The sequence below is a fragment of the Acanthochromis polyacanthus genome, chromosome 22 (assembly GCF_021347895.1).
Source record: "Acanthochromis polyacanthus isolate Apoly-LR-REF ecotype Palm Island chromosome 22, KAUST_Apoly_ChrSc, whole genome shotgun sequence".
NCBI lineage: Eukaryota > Metazoa > Chordata > Actinopteri > Pomacentridae > Acanthochromis > Acanthochromis polyacanthus.
Genome location: NC_067134.1, coordinates 29912715 through 29929071, shown reverse-complemented (window position 1 = coordinate 29929071; position 16357 = coordinate 29912715). Strand labels below are relative to the sequence as shown.

The 16357-nt window shown below is 42.7% G+C and overlaps 3 protein-coding genes across 6 annotated transcripts in view; 1 reads left to right on the top strand and 2 right to left on the bottom strand.

Annotated features, from left to right (window-relative positions):
* Positions 1-16357, bottom strand: part of LOC127531863 (zinc finger protein 665-like) — a 149680-nt gene that overhangs the window by 47987 nt on the left and 85336 nt on the right. The gene's annotated exons all lie outside the window — the stretch shown is intronic.
* LOC127531862 (NACHT, LRR and PYD domains-containing protein 3-like) overlaps positions 1-16357 on the top strand; it is a 116636-nt gene that overhangs the window by 65411 nt on the left and 34868 nt on the right. The gene's annotated exons all lie outside the window — the stretch shown is intronic.
* LOC127531861 (NACHT, LRR and PYD domains-containing protein 3-like) overlaps positions 1-16357 on the bottom strand; it is a 38008-nt gene that overhangs the window by 6607 nt on the left and 15044 nt on the right. The window contains exons 2-7 of one of the 3 annotated variants that reach the window (XM_051942093.1): positions 13758-14040; positions 9163-9246; positions 6042-7890; positions 5791-5964; positions 2371-2544; positions 1900-2073 (exon numbers count right to left, since the gene is read on the bottom strand). In XM_051942093.1, the coding sequence (XP_051798053.1) occupies positions 1900-2073; positions 2371-2544; positions 5791-5964; positions 6042-7890; positions 9163-9246; positions 13758-14031 (2729 nt within the window). In that variant the 5' untranslated portion in view covers positions 14032-14040. Of the gene's footprint in view, positions 1-1899; positions 2074-2370; positions 2545-5790; positions 5965-6041; positions 7891-9162; positions 9247-13757; positions 14372-16357 lie in introns of those variants that run through there. The other 2 variants (XM_051942094.1, XM_051942095.1) reach the window with 2 other exon arrangements.

The window sequence follows — 16357 nt, the reverse complement described above, 5'->3', positions numbered from 1 at the left end:
GGAAAATTGATGACAAATTGAAGAGACGGATCGTTGGAATTGTATCCAAAGAGCCCAGAGCAACCTCCAAAGAAATTAAAGGTGAACTCCAAGGCCAAGGTACATCAGTGTCAGATGGCACCATTCGTCGTTGTTTGAGCCAAAGTGGACTTCATGGGAGACGACCAAGGAGGACACCACTGCTGAAAAAAATTCATAAAAAAGCCAGACTGGAATTTGCAAAAATGCATGTTGACAAGCCACAAAGCTTCTGGGAGAATGTCCTTTGGACAGATGAGACCAAACTGGAGCTTTTTGGTAAGGCACATCAACTCTATGTTCGTAGACTCAAAAACCAAGCATACGAAGAAAAGAACACTGTCCCTACGGTGAAACATGGAGGAGGCTCAGTAATGTTTTGGGGCTGCTTTGCTGCATCTGGCACAGGGTGTCTTGAAAGTGTGCAAGGTACGATGAAATCTGAAGACTATCAAGGCATTCTGGAGAGAAATGTGCTGCCTAGTGTCAGAAAGCTTGGTCTCAGTCGCAGGTCATGGGTCTTCCAAAAGGACAACCATCCAAAACACACAGCCAAAAACACCCAAGAATGGCTGAGAGAAAAGCGTTGGACTATTCTAAAGTGGCCTTCTATGAGCCCAGATCTGAATCCCATTGAACATATGTGGAAGGAGCTGAAACATGCCATTTGGAGAAGACACCCATCAAACCTGAGACAACTGGAGCTGTTTGCTCATGAGGAGTGGGCCAAAATACCTGTTGACAGCTGCAGAACGCTCATTGACAAATACAGAAGTCGTTTAATTGCAGTGATTGCCTCAAAAGGTTGTGCAACAAAATATTAAGTTATGGGTACCATCATTTTTGTCCAGCCCTATTTCATTAGTTTGTTTTTTTTTAAATAATTATGTTAATCAACAATTCAAAAGTGATGGCTGATTTTGATTATTTAATTTTCAATAAATTTTTATTTATTGTTACTTTTGTGAGTTTCAAGTGATTTCAGTGAGAATTGTGGGTTTTTCCTTCTTTAACTGAGGGGTACCAACAATTTTGTCCACGTGTGTATATAGTGGACATAGCATCTGGCTCCAGAATTGAAGCCAACCCGGAAGTGTCAAAAACTTGCAATATCACGCCGTCCGCTAGGGTTGGCTCCAAAAACCTTTTGCTCCATAGACTCCAATTCATTTTTGGAAAAAATAAAATTTGATAGACTGATGTTCTACAGCTCAGGATTTTTTTCCCGTTAGTTTTCATGGTCAAAATGAGAGATCAGGTGTCCGATCTTAAAATGAATCAATACTGAATTTTAAATAAATCGTTAAAGTTGTCGGAGCCAGGGGGCGTGGCTATACTTGATAGACAGCAACAGAAGCCTCTGCGGTAAAATGTGGGCGGGATAAGAGAGTCCTCAGCCAATCCTACCCCGAGTTGCTCTCCGGTCCAGTCTGTTTGACGCTTTTTACGTCACTGGCTCCAAAATATCCAAAACGGCGACCAGGAAGTAGCAAAATCCGGGCTTCATTTTCTCGGCGTTGAAACCAACGGGTGACGTCACGGTTAGTTTACGCCTGGACGAGACTTTCCCTGGTGACAGCCACCTTGGCTCAGAGTCAAACAGTGAAGCTAAGAGCTACAGATGCTTCGTCACATTTCCTCATCTGAGCTTTCAGGATATTTTTGTTTGTCTCATTATCTCCGTCTCTCTCTCTGCCTTTCTTCTCATTCCTGTTAAATATTTTTCCGTTGTGTCTTCTGTGTGTTTGTTTGTAGTATTTCAGATCTCCTGCTCTGTGGTGTGTGTTCACTGCCCCCAGGGGGCGCCACTATTTAAGAAGCACTGATCTAGGCAAAAAAGTCCCTGTCTGTCTGTACCTGAGAGCGTCTGTCTGTCTGTACCTGAGAGTTTCCAGTCTGCAGTGTGGATCCTCCACTTTAGCTCTCAGCATCTTCTCTCCTGAGTCTCCTGGATGGTTGTAGCTCAGGTCCAGCTCTCTCAGACTTGAGGTCTTCAAGCTCAGAGCTGAGGCCAGAGAAGCACAGCCTTCCTCTGTGACCAGACAGCCTGACAGTCTGCACACACAAAACAACACAAACCTGATGGACAACACTTGGCTGAATGTTTCTCACTCTCTTTTCTTCTTTGTCTTTCAGATACATTTTGCTGCACATTTCATGCGTCTCAAGCAAATCAACAATCTCAACAATGATTAGTGGGATTTAATCATGTCAAAAATAAACCCTGACAAAGTCCTGCACAAGTTCAGTAAAAGCTCATTTGATGAATCCCATCAGCAGAAATGATTGTACTCAGGTTAGCTGTTTATCCACTGATAGAAATCACATCAGTTTCAAAGTGTGAGTCCTGACCTGAGAGCTTCCAGTTTACAGTGTGGACTCTCCAGTCCAGCAGAAAGACTCTCCACTCCTGAATCCTGCAGGTTGTTGTTAGTCAGGTCCAGCTCTGTCACACTGGAGGACTGGGAGCTGAGGACTGAGGACAGAGCTCCACAGCTTCTCTCTGACAGATTACAGTTATTAAGTCTGAAGAGACAAAGACAAGAAAAGAAGTAAAACATTAAGTTCAGTATTTTCTGTCCTGGTGAAAAGACTCTTGGTATTTCTACTCCTCTTCTATGCAGACCTCACAATCCAAAAAGGGCAAAATGTTGTCCTAAAGTCCAGTGGATTGATTTGAACTACTTTGGATAACCATGACCTGGATGAATGAGAACCTACACAGACAGCTAGCTGCAAGACTACCACCACGTCCACAACAAACTTACCACTGACAAGGAAACTATACAAGTCAGCTCACCAGACTTGTTAGTGCTACAGGCTAATGCTAACCACGAATTGCTAAAATATTTCACTACTTCAGCCAAGCTAACCACAGACAGAGACTATGCAAGCAGACTTCATCTAAGATGCAAGAACCTACTGCTAACTGCTACTTGATAATGCTATCTAAAGAGAAAAAAAAAAAGGAGTTTTTTTCCAATGAATCTTTTTTGTTAAAAAAGCTAAATTTTATTGACCATGATTGATTTATGAAAGCAATAAAAGGGTACAACATCCAAGGGGGTGAATACTTATGATAGGCACTGTACCTGCATTTGCCAATCATAGGTTCCAGCCTCTATCCTTCTCCCCATCTCCAACTAATTTCTCCACTAACCTCTCCTTAATAGAACCTCCATAATTCTCCTGCTTTCTCCTCTATATAAGCTAAGCTTCTCAGCACCTAATCATGCCTCCATGTATACCGGCCTTGTGACAGACTAATTCTACAACCAGACAAAATATGCTGTAAGCTAGCAGTACCTGAGCACAGCGGACAGGATTGGTTTCCTTCTATCCAGAGTCTGAGGTTCTGGGGGGTTGGAAACACATCGTATGTTGCCCCTATTAGAAATCTAATACAGCTTTCGTCCATCCTCCACAGGTCCCTCCAGCTGAGCTTCCTCTTCTCAACACCTTCCCAGTTCAACCACTGCCCCTGTTTGGCCTGACCAACTGCATTTGCCCCCCTTAACAGTTCCTCTTGTCTGCACATCTGTTCCACTACCAGCTTTCTTTTCTCCTTTGGACCTGCTTTGCTCCACGCTGGTTTACCTGGGTCAAGCTCCAAGCCTCCCCGGTCAGATTGAACATTATTTACTTATTTCTGCAGCCTCAGAGCTGCCTCTGCCTCCTGCACTGCTGCTCTCTGGTTCCATTTCCTCCCCTGGTAGGATTCAGAACCACATTGCTAACTAAACTGTCCTTACTCCCAGACAATAAGAGCTCTGTCCTAACCTTGGTGCATTTAAACTCCTCTGTTAGACTGGATACTGGCAGCTGAACTTTCCCTTTCCCATACAAAGCTACACTGCTTCAGCACCTGGGAACATCCAACCATTTCCTAAAATAAGAACTAACTAGCCTTTCCATTCTCTGTGCCATGGATAATGGGACTTCATAAATGGATATTGGCCTCATTAATCTAGGATATAAACCAGACAGCAAACAGCACAACCTCAGTTTTCCTGGGAGCGCTGATTTATCTATTCTATCCAGCCCTTCTGCAACATCCTTTTTAAATTGTACAACTTGTTCCTCATCATTCAGGTCCACATTATACCACCTTCCTAAGCTCTTCACTGACTTCTCCCTAATGGTAGGAATTTCCTCACATCTATGGAAAACTTCTTATCACTTACTTTCCCTCTGTATAATGAAATAATCCTTGATTTACGAGACTTGACCCTCATACTAGCCCATCTGACATTCCTATTTATTATATCTAACAACCTCTGTGTACATTTACTGTTGTAGTTATCAGTGTCATATCATCCATAGAAGCTCTAACTGGTGGAAGACTCATTCCATTCTGCCATCTCTCTCCACCTACGACCCACTTGGAAGCCCTGATCATTAACTCCATAGCCATTGTGAAAGCTAACAGTGAAACTTTACATCCTGCCATAAAATGAGATCTGATGACTCCTTGTCCTTAAGGATGAAAACACCTCCTGTCCTATGCCACGCTCTTGAATAATACTGTGTTTCTCCCAGATGATTCTCAGATGTCTTCACAGTATCTTATAGATACCAGGTGAACTCTTGTAGACCCTGTAGTGGACTCCATTAGGCCCTGGGGCCAACGAAGCTCTTGCATGTCTGACCACCTCCACAACTTTTCTCCATCTCAGTAGGCCAACATCCATCTCCTCACACATTTCCCCCAATGGTGACATGTCAGGAGGAAGACCTATGTTTCTATTCTCCTCTGAATCTGAATACGTCAAACTCAAATACTCTTCAACCTTTGACTTTGCTGCCTTAAGTTGTCCTCCATGTTCCTGATTAAACATGTCCTTCACAAACTTAACAGTTCCTAAAAAACGCTAACCTTACACGTTCTTTCTTCTTTCTCTTCTCCCTAAGGTGTTCTGCCCTTCTGAGTACTGCTAACCTGCTTCTCAGTTCCTCCTGCAACACATTAATTTCCTCCCTTTCTTCTTCTGATAACTTCCTCCACTGCTTCTTTAACTGCCTCCTTTCCTTTACTAGTCTGTCTGTTTCTCTTTAGCGCCTAGACCTTCCTACCTGCACCCTCTCACCTCTGCTGTTAATAAACACCCCAAATCTCTCTAGACCATAAGAGTATATCAAGAGGATCTGAACTGAGGATCTCCTTGATCTCAGTAAAGACAGAAGACAACACTGCTTCAGTGGATGTTTGGGCTCCAATGGTGAGAAGGAATTGGACCTGAACCTCAGATAAGAATGGAAACAACAGTCCAACTGTCCACCAGCTGAACTGCACTGAGTTCAGTCATTGAACAAACTGAACTTTCTACAGTTTAATTTAGCAGACGCTTTTACCCAAAGAGATGAACATCTGAGAGTAGAAACAACACAAGAAAGGATCTAGTCAGGAGAAAACAACCTGGAGAAGATCCATAAAACAAGTTCAAGTGTGAACATAAGATGTTTGTTCGGGTGTTTCTTTTTCATCAACGTCTATCTGAAACATTCTATTTAGTAAAACAGTGAAACTAAAACAGAACCTTGAACTAAGACTTCCCAGGTTCTTACAGGTTCTGGTTCTGTGAAGCAGGTTCCAGGTTGTTCAGTTCCTGTAGTGGAAGAGGCCTCATGAAGAGAAACTAGAGCTAAAGGTCAGTAACACAACTGATCTGAGTCATACAAATACAGAAAACCTCCCACCTCAGCTGTTCTGCTCATCATGAATAAAAACACATTTTAAATGGTCATCAGTTGAACAGGTTGATGAGTCCTGACCTGAGAGCTTCCAGTTTACAGTGTGGACTCTCCAGTCCAGCAGAAAGACTCTCCACTCCTGAATCCTGCAGGTTGTTGTTAGTCAGGTCCAGCTCTGTCACACTGGAGGACTGGGAGCTGAGGACTGAGGACAGAGCTCCACAGCTTCTCTCTGACAGATTACAGCCACTCAGTCTGAAGAGACAAAAAGCACATTATACTGATGAAACATCAGCAAAATGAAAAAGGATCTTCAGTCTCCAACTGCTTACACAATTTTCTTGGAGGCTTTGACCACTGGCAGCAGCCTCAGAAGAACCTCTTCTGAAGCAGAGTATTTCTTCAGGTCAAACACGTCCAGATGTTCTCCTGATGACAGTAAGATGAAGACCAGAGCTGACCACTGAGCAGGAGACAGTTCATCTGTGGACAGACGTCCTGATCTCAGGGACTGTTGAATCTCCTCCACTAGAGAAGCATCCTTCAGTTCATTCAGACAGTGGAACAGATTGATGCTTCTCTCTGCGGAAACATCCTCACTGATCTTTTTCTTGATGTACTCCGCTGTTTTCTGATTGGTCTGTGAGCTACTTCCTGTCTGTGTCAGCAGGCCTGGTAGGAGATTCTGATTGGTCGGCAGTGATAGACCCAGGAGGAAGCGCAGGAACAAGTCCAGGTGACCGTTTGGACTCTGTAAAGCCTCGTCCACAGCTCTCTGGTAGAGATGTTGTAGTTTAGGTTTCTTCAGAAATACTTTCAGCTTCTTGAAGGAAGTTTGTTGTTCTTCCAGCAGGTTGATTCCAGAGTCAGTGAAGGTCTGATGGACATGAAGAGCAGCCAGAAACTCCTGAACACTCAGATGGACGAAGCTGAACATCTTGTCTTCCCGTTTCCGTCTTCGCTCTGCTTTGAAGATCTCTGTGAACACTCCTGAGTACACTGAGGCTTCACTCACATTGATGCCACTTTCTCTCAGATCTTTCTCATAGAAGATCAGGTTGCCCTTCTGCAGCTGTTCAAAAGCCAATTTAGCTAATGACTTAATGAACTGAATGCACTTCTCTGGACCGTACTTTTCTTTTGTGTGATCAATCTGAAATCTTAGAAACTCTGCGTACATCTCAGTCAGGGTTCTGGGTAGATCTCTTCCCTCTCTGCTTCTCAGCAGCTCCTCCAAAACTATAGCAGTGATCCAGCAGAACACTGGGATGTGGCACATGATGTGGAGGCTTCGTGACTTCTTCATGTGGGAGATGATGCAGCAAGTCTGCTCCTCATCACTGAATCTCTTGCTGAAATACTCCTCCTTCTGTTGGTCAGTGAACCCTCTGACCTCTGTTGCAGTGTTGACGAGGTTTTGAGGGATCTGATTGGCTGCTGCAGGTCGTGTGGTTATCCAGAGGCGAGCAGAGCGCAACAGTTTTCCACTGATAAGTTCCTTCAGCAGGACTTCGATTTTAGTTGACTTTGTTGCATCCACAGAGGGAATGTGGTCGACCTGAAAGTCCAGACGAAGGCGACTCTCGTCCAGTCCATCAAACACAAACAGCAGTTTGAATCTGCTCTTCTTGTAGCTGCTGTTTCCTGATGACTGCAGAGCTGTAAAGATGTAATTCAGAGCTTCCACTGTGATGTCTTCAGTTTCTGGGATACAGAAATGAATGAGCTCTGCCAAACCAAACTCTTTTCCCTGCAGTGAATTCAGGGCACGGAAAGTGAACGGGAAAATAAGATGCACGTCTTGATTGGTTCTTTTTTCAGCCCAGTCCAACACAAACTTGCGCACGAGGAATGTTTTTCCAATCCCTGCAATCCCATTGGTCAGCACTGTTCTGATGGGTATGTCTTTTCCAGAAGGATGCTTGAAAATGTCTCTGGGTTGGATCTGTGTCTCTGTGTCTGATGGCTTCCACACCTTGTCAATCTGTAGGACCTCATGCTGTGTGTTGACGTGCACGTCCCGGCCAGCTGTAATGTACAGCTCTGTGTAGATATCAACCAGAAGCTGCTTATCTGCTGCCCACCCCTCTGTTGTAACCTTAAACGCGTCCTGGAAGTAAGATTGAAGTTTCTGTTGGTAATATCTGATGGGACGTGGTTCTGGTACCGGAACAGTCTGATCTGTGTCAAACATGAAGGGAACAGTGTGAGGTGTGCATCTACAGAAACCTCTGTTGTTGCTGGAAAAACACAAACAAGTAAGCAACTAAAAAGAAGTAGGACTTTTAATTCACCATCTATAACTTCTGATGGAAAAAAGTTGGCCAATTGTGTGTGAGATTTTTAATGCTTCAAAATGGATATTCTAGTGAATGGGAAAAGTAAATGTTTTCCTACATTAGTGTGATTTTCATCCTAACTTCTACACATAATACAGCAACATACCCTGATCATTTGGAGGAAAGTGACTGAAAAAACTGACTGAAAGGGCAACTCAGAAAAATGGCTACCCAGATGGTTAACTATGGAGGCAGTCAGAAGGTAGATGGGTTACCTAAAGTCCAGATTAAGCTGTTCTGAGAGTTCCTATTAGGGCAAGACCCTTAAGACAATATAACTTAAAAACGGAGAGTTGGAACAGCAGCCCTGTTCTGGGATCACCGGGGCCATCATCAAAATACACTACCAGTCAAAATTTTTAGACTGCCCCAATTTTTCATTGAAATTCAAGTAGTTCAAGTCCAATGAGTAGCTCGAAATGGTACAAAGGTAAGTGGTGAACTGCCAGAGGTTTTTAAAAAAAAGTAAGGTTACCCAAAACTGAAAAGTAATGCACATTTTAGATTGACACAAAAAGGCCTTTTTCAGGGAACAGAAACGATTTAACAACTTAAAGCTGTTCTTCACCAATGGAGGTTGATCAAGTCTTGAAAGTTGGAGCTACCAAATCCTACAGGTGTCCCAACTTTTCTAGATTCCTTTCAACCCCCTCTGTCTGCATAAAGTAGTGTTGGAACACACCATGGAACCCTCCACAGCATTATTAGAACAGTATTGTACTGCAGAAAGTAGTGTGTTGCTACAAAAAAGGAGAGGAAAAGGAAACTAACAATAGAAGAGAGACAGACCATCATAACACTTAAAATGTAGGTCTTTCCTACAGAGAAACTGAAGACAGTCAAGGTGTCAGTGAGTACAGTTTTCTTCACCATCAAAAGGCTCTCAGAAATTAGCTTAAAATGGGCACCAGTTTAGAAAATTGGGTTTGAGGCTCACCAGCCATAAAACTGACCGTTCTGTTACAGCTACACTACAACCTGCTGCCTCATGCAATTCCATAGACAACCACTGTTCTGTGTTGTACAAAGCAACCTGCTTAAACTCAGCTTCCATTTCAGGCATGAGGAACTGCTGCCATCTTTCTTTACAGACCAAACAATCCATCAGTTTTACCTTCAGTCTGAGGAAGAGGAGGCTGATTCTGAGAGGAGGAAGGTTCTCTGTTCTCTGAAGGTTCTCCAACAACATTGACATGCACTGACAGACAGACAGAGATCCCATGTTATGGTTCAAAGGAACCATAACTGATTTAATGAGCCATTCGCAGTTTCACTGTACCGGCCGTGTGTACTTAGACTTGCATGGCTTAATCTTTGAGACGAGCATATGCTACTGGCAGGAGCCAGTACTGTTTACTGTTTTCATTTATTTCAGCTACAACAGACTTAGAAGGGATTTTATGTTGACATTTATTGATGAGTTTATGGTGTTGATTAACACTGGTTTTCTGACACCAAACTGCTCCTTCAAAGTAAAACCTAATGTTCTTCTGACATTAGTCTGCCATATCCAGACCATTCTGAAGAACAGAGTGTTCTGGCCTCACCTCATCATCATTCTGCTATAGAGCTCCCGGAGATGACGTCACACAATCCCGGCATGCAACAGTTGAAATCAAAACACCGCCATATTGGCAGGAAGGCACGCTGTTTAAACTACTGCCAGCTAACTCCTAAACGTTCTTCAGCGTCGACATCAGAGATATGGTGGACAGTTTTTGCGCCCCGGGATGCCAGAACAGCCGAGGACGAGCAAAGGGGAGAGCATTTTATCGGATTCCCAAAGATTCTGAAAGACGACAGAGGTGGATCACTGCCATAAAACGCGCAAGAAGCGAGCAGAAGAAAATGGAGCGGTGGGAACCCGCAGGCAACGGATTCCGCTTATGTAGTGACCACTTTGTATCAGGTACAGAATCCGTTTCCTAAGCTTTATATCTGATCGCGTAATTTCTAGCAATATGATGCTCGCTGCTCATGCGAATTTAATAGGACAAAGCTACACTTACCCTCCCAGTGATGACAGTGATATCCTTCGCAGGAAGACTCCAGATCTGAATCCCGGTGACAAAGTTAGCCTGTGTCCATTTATACCCCCAAGGCTTTTATACGCTTTAAGAGATTCACCGGAGTAGGATGAAGGAAAATTTATCAGGTAATTGTATTTGTCAGGGTACCGCAGGTCCGGTAAAAGGTCCGCTCCGACCACCTCAAGATTCTTAAATAAGATACCGGGGGCATGATATGGATCGGATATGTTTAGTTTGTCCAGTTTGTTTGTATATTTTATAATATCGTCTGATTTAAAATGAAAAGTAAACTCAGACGGCGTAAATTTTCTACCAGCGCCATTCATTTTGAAGCGGAGTTTCCTGCCAACATGGCGGCGTAAACAAACGGAGTCACGTGACGTCCAGAGCTCTATAGAGGGAAGAAGGTCTGTCTTTTTAAAGCAGCCGCAGTCATCCAGGGTGGAGCTAAGCCCAGGATGCAGCAACAGTGTCCCCTTAAATAGTCAGCCAACATGGCTGCCTTATTGCTCCATCCAAACCCTCTGAAGACTTGACATTTTCAGTGTGGTAGGTCGCTGGGAGGCTGTTGATGGTTTAAAAGTATAACATAATGTTACATAGTACCACATACTAACATCCCAGATGGTACGCACAGAAAAAGATGTAGTATGTTCCAGTACATATTATGTTAAATGTAGTATGTCAGAAATACCCAGATGTCCTACAGCATTCAAACTGATTTTGAATGCTGTAGGACATGTTAGGACAACTAACATGTTTTTCTGGCCGTTCTGACCCACATTCTATTAACAGTCATCTGCAGCATGTATTTAAATTTAAAGGTTTGTGATTTGGAATGCAGCTGCTTCAATAACATGTCTCTGTCCTTACTGAGAGCTGATTGGTCAGCTTCCCTCTGGTTGTAAACTGCAGGACCACTCCCAGATAAACAGAATGAATGAAGAATCTTCAGAAACTGTCTGATCGACTCATAATTTGGTGAGAACAGATGAGGACATGCTTTGCTTCCACAGAAGGTCAGCTCATACAGAACAAATTTTGGTGTTCTATCAAGGTTTAAACAGCAGTGGGCAGCACTTAGTCAGTAGGGTTGATCAGTAGATTTTACAGAGGAACTGACCTTAATGTGGACTCAGGAAAAACTGACAGAACCTGAACTCTATCAGACTGTAGCAGAACCTGAACTCTATCAGACTGTAGCAGAACCTGAACTCTATCAGACTGTAGCAGTATGGAGCTAGAACAGTCTCATAATTCACAAATGCACACAGAAGAATTCACAAATGTAAACTGGTATTCACAAATGTAAACTGCAATCCACAAATAAATTAAGAAAGTTCACAAATGTATTTCTGCATTCACAAACTGCTTTTGTGTGTGAATTTTTTTGAGACTGCTCTGCCGTCGTCTCAATCCACAAATGCATTTTTTCAACACAGAAGTTTCTGTAGCCAATCAGATGTCTCCCTCCTTTCAGCCAATCACAAAAACTCACCCCACGTGGGGGTGGGTGTACTGTTCAGCCAATCATATGAACGTGTCCGCAAAGCGTTTCACTTGACCGGCTCATTGGCCTGAAGAGCAAAGCTGCCCATCGAAGTGACCATGGCGTCTGATGGGGACAATGCTTTAAGCATAGATATAAAGAGTAGATGCACCAGCGTGCTGTAGCAGCCGGCTAATCGGCGTGCCTACATGGCGGCCATCTTGACGGGGGTAAAGTTCCCATTCAAAGCAATGCATGTACATTGAAAATATATCATAATTTGCTCATTTCTCAACCGATTTTCGTGTGGTTTACTTTATTCTCAACGTCAAAACATGTACTATTAATAGAAAATATGTGATCTGAAAAAAAAAACACTGAAAAAGGCTTCCTACAAATGTAACCTGCAATTTTAGTTATCATATTCTTTAGGTCCAGAGGCCAGGGACTCTTTTCAGTTCAGCCATTACACATAAATGTAAATGCCTGGATACATAGAAAATGTTATGAGATCAAAAGATTTAATTGTAAATGTAATCTATTTATTTATTTCTTATTAAGATTAATTTATTATTATGTATTTATATATAAATATATATATCTAGGCCATTATATACATATAACAAGGAGTTAGACTAGAACAGGATAGAGTTTATTTACATTTACAATAAACAGCTTAAGTATTAATATTAATTAATTTTTATTTAATTATTTCTTTCTCTCTCTCTCTCGAGGCTGTTACATGCATCTAAGAAGGAGATAGACTAGAACAAGATAGAGGCAGACTGGAACAGAATACAGTTTATTTACATTTACAAAACACAGGTACATTGTTGTGTGTGTCCCTGAGTAAGTAACACTTCACCTTCATACAAAGTCATGGCTGGAAACCCTGAAAGAGGACCGTTTTGCACGATTCCTTCTTGTATTTTGTACTCATCAGGTTTAAAATGTTTGCTGCAGAGCACCGACCCATCACTTGCAGCAAACCCCACCCTCCTCAGAGCTGCTTCCACTTCCTCCTCAGCCGAAAGTCTTTGGGAAACCTACATGGAGTAAGAGCAATAGACAAAAAAGTAAATAAGTCTGTACACAACAACATATCTAAAAATAAATCATGTTAAATTAAGGACAAAGAACAGCAGTAGCCAATATACTGGAGACCAAAGTTATTTAATTTGATCAGTATAATATTGTTTAGTAACATTTCAATTATGTGAGAGCAGTCCTAAAGAATTGCCTGAAATCCCAATCATAAAATGGGTTTGGAGGAAGAACATAGATGCTAATCTGGATATATATGAGTTAGGCTTTATAACTACTATTGGTAGTATTGGTGGTATTAATAGTAATGCGACTACTAGTAGTGGTAGTGGTAATACACCAACTACTGCTGCTGATACTGTCTCTGCTACTACAACTTGTAATACTAGTACAAATGCTGACACTACTTCTACTACTCTAACGGCTATTTATACTACTGCTGCTTTTGGTATTACTATTACTGCTGCGTGTACTTTTAGTATTACTACTACTACTGCTTGTACAGCTATACTACAGCTACTAATAATCGTCTGGTGTTTGGTTGTCTAGCTGTTAGCTTGCGTTAGTGATTTGCTAGCAGCTAACTGGTTAGCTCTCATAGACTCTGAACAAGAAACAATGAAAAAAGAACCAAAAAAAAATCTTACTTATGGAAAGTTATTCCAAGTTTCCTTGTCTCCAACGTTTGCTGTAGTGTGGAATTAAATGCAGCGCAATGAGCTGGCATTGTTCCTTTTTTTGTTTTCGCCCCATACACACTCTTCATATCTATGACTCCGATGGGCAGGCGGACGCGTTCATATGATTGGCTGAACAGTACACTCACCCCCATGTGGGGTGAGTTTTTGTGATTGGCTGAAAGGAGGAAGACATCTGATTGGCTACAGAAACTTCTGTGTTGAAAAAAATGCATTTGTGGATCGAGACGACGGCAGGGCAGTCTCAAAAAAGATTCACACACAAAAGCAGTTTGTGAATGCAGAAATACATTTGTGAACTTTCTTAATTTATTTGTGAATTCCAGTTTACATTTGTGAATTCTTCTGTGTGCATTTGTGAATTATGAGACTGTTCTCGCTCCATATAGCAGAACCATCATGCATCTTTCTGACTGTAATGATATGTTGTTCTTGTCTTGTGACTGACCTTCTGGTCCTGAGCTGCTGGTAGGAAACTTCTGCAGCAGATCATTCCTGGAGATCTTCTCTAAAACCACTCTGGTCACCTGCACAGCTCTCTGAAGTCCATAAGTCTCCACCATCACAGTCACAGTTTTACACCTGTCTAGTGTCTGTAGTTGGCTTTTTGTGATGGCTGGGAGGTCTTGAACATTGTTGGGCTGCTGCAGGAACCACTGGAATACAGACAGCTCCTTGTCATCCAGATCATCCAGGATCTTTTTGAGGTCCTCTGAAGTCATGGTGGCTCCCTGATAAAGTCAAAGAATACGTCAGCAGTTAATGAACAGTTGTGTTGTTGGTGTGGTGGAGGTTGTTGTGTAGCAGCAGGACTGCAGTTAATCCTACAAGACAATAAAAGTTTAGATGACACAAACCAGGAGTTGACTTGGCTGCCATCTACTTTCATCATTAATGCAGAATGATGATCCATCACATGACAAAAACAAGACTCGAAACGACAAAAATGGTCAAAAATGAGACAAATTCAGACCCCAAACTAGAAAAATTAGACAAATTGGGTTCCAAAATTTCCTAAATTAGAAAAATTAAGACACAAAACAACATAAACGGGATAACATACACAGAACTACAAAAATATAACAAATTACAACGTAAATGACACAAAGGCAGCACAAAATAGTAAAAATTTGAAAAAAAAGAAAAACTATAAAAAAATGAGACAAATTAAGACATAAAATGGTAAAAGTCAGAAAAAAATTAAGACACAAAATGAGAAAAAAATAAAAACCCCAACACATTGATTTCAGAACTATTTGCATCAGTTTGAGAACTACTGCTGGTTGGAAACACCCCAACATGTCTGAAGATTTGGTTTTAAGGAATAAAAGATTTATTTACTGTATTTTCTCGACCAAAAGGCGCACTGTACCAAAAGGCGCAGTCTCAGTTATGTGTGCCATTACTGTATTTAACACACACATAAGGCGCACCTGATTATATGGTGAGGGTTTTATATACAATCCATGCCCACACTTCCCCCTTTAACGTTCTCATGGTGTCCTCTACTACGTCAGCCTTACAACAACAACACACACACAAGCATACAAGTGTGCGTATTTAAAAATAGAGCGGGAGCAAAACTGAGTTTGGTTGTGCTTTATTTAAGTATTGATTACAAAGTACTAAAATTTTTTTAATCATCAATAGGCGCGAGCATGGTAAAACACATGGATAAAACAAGCACACAAGTGTGCGTATTTAAAAATAGAGCGGGAGCAAAACTGAGTGTGGTTTTCACATTTTTTTTACCGGTAATCATCATCAATCAAACCCATGGAAGTCCTCATCCTCTGTTTCTGAATTGAACAGCTGCGCTAAACCTCCATCAAACATGCCAGGTTCACTTTCTTCACTGTCAGAGTCACTTTCCGTCTTGCGCCTCGGAAATGATGCCGGCTTTTGCGAAAGCTCCAACAACAGTGCCAACAGACACGTTAGCCCAAGCATCTACAATCCATTCGCAAATTGTGGCGTAACTCGCCCGGCGCTGCCTTCCACTCTTAGTGAAACTGTGGTCTCCATTGGTCATCCATCGCTCCCACGCCGCTCGCAGCCTTACTTTGAACGGCCGGTTCACACCGATGTCCAGCGGTTGGAGTTCCTTTGTCAGGCCTCCCGGAATGAAGGCAAGCTCAGAGTTCATTTGCTTCACTTGTTTTTTCACATCGGCTGTGAGATGGGCACGCATAGAGTCACAGATCAACAGCGATGGTGATGCGTGGAAAAAACCACCTGGTCTACGTCCGCCTTACAACAACAACACACACAGGACGCACTGCACCATAGGGCGTGCCGCACAATTTGAAGAAAATCTAAGACTTTCATGTGCGCCTTATAGTCGTGAAAATACGGTAATGTTTTAATTGTGTCACAACAATGTTGTTTTTGAGTTAAAATATGATGAATGATTCAATCAGTTTTATGTTCTATAGATATATAGAAGACAAAAACGTCATGAACGGGGTGGTGTGAACCCATGCAGCAGGCGACAGACAGGCAGGATGAATTAATAAGAGTTTATTAAACAGAAAAATATTAAACAAGAAATCACTCCATAAGGGAGGCACAAGGAAATTAACTGAAAAGGGTTCAAACGAAACTAATTAAACTGAGGGTGACGATGCAGGACCGTGGTGGAGGGCTAACTGAACAAAACGAAACTAAAAGCAACGGCTGAGGACTGCGATGGATCCGTGGGCCCCTCTGGGGGTGGAGCTGGAGCCGAGGGCCCCTCCGGGGGGCGGAGCTGGAGCCGAGGGCCCCTCCGGGGGCCGGACTGGGGACAGGACTGAACTCAGGACAGGGGGCCCCTTGGGGGCAGGATGGAGGGCAGGACTGGACATGTGACTGGGAACTCCGTGGGAAGCCGGACTGGGGACTGAACAAAACAAAAAGCTGGGGACTGAACTAAACCAAGGACCGGGTATTTTTCGGGGTGCGGGACAGGATTTGGGACTAGGGACAGGACGGGGGAGACGACTCCCGCAGGGGAACCAAAGGATGTTGGAGTGGTCACTGCAGGGGAACCACTTGGTGTTGGAGTGG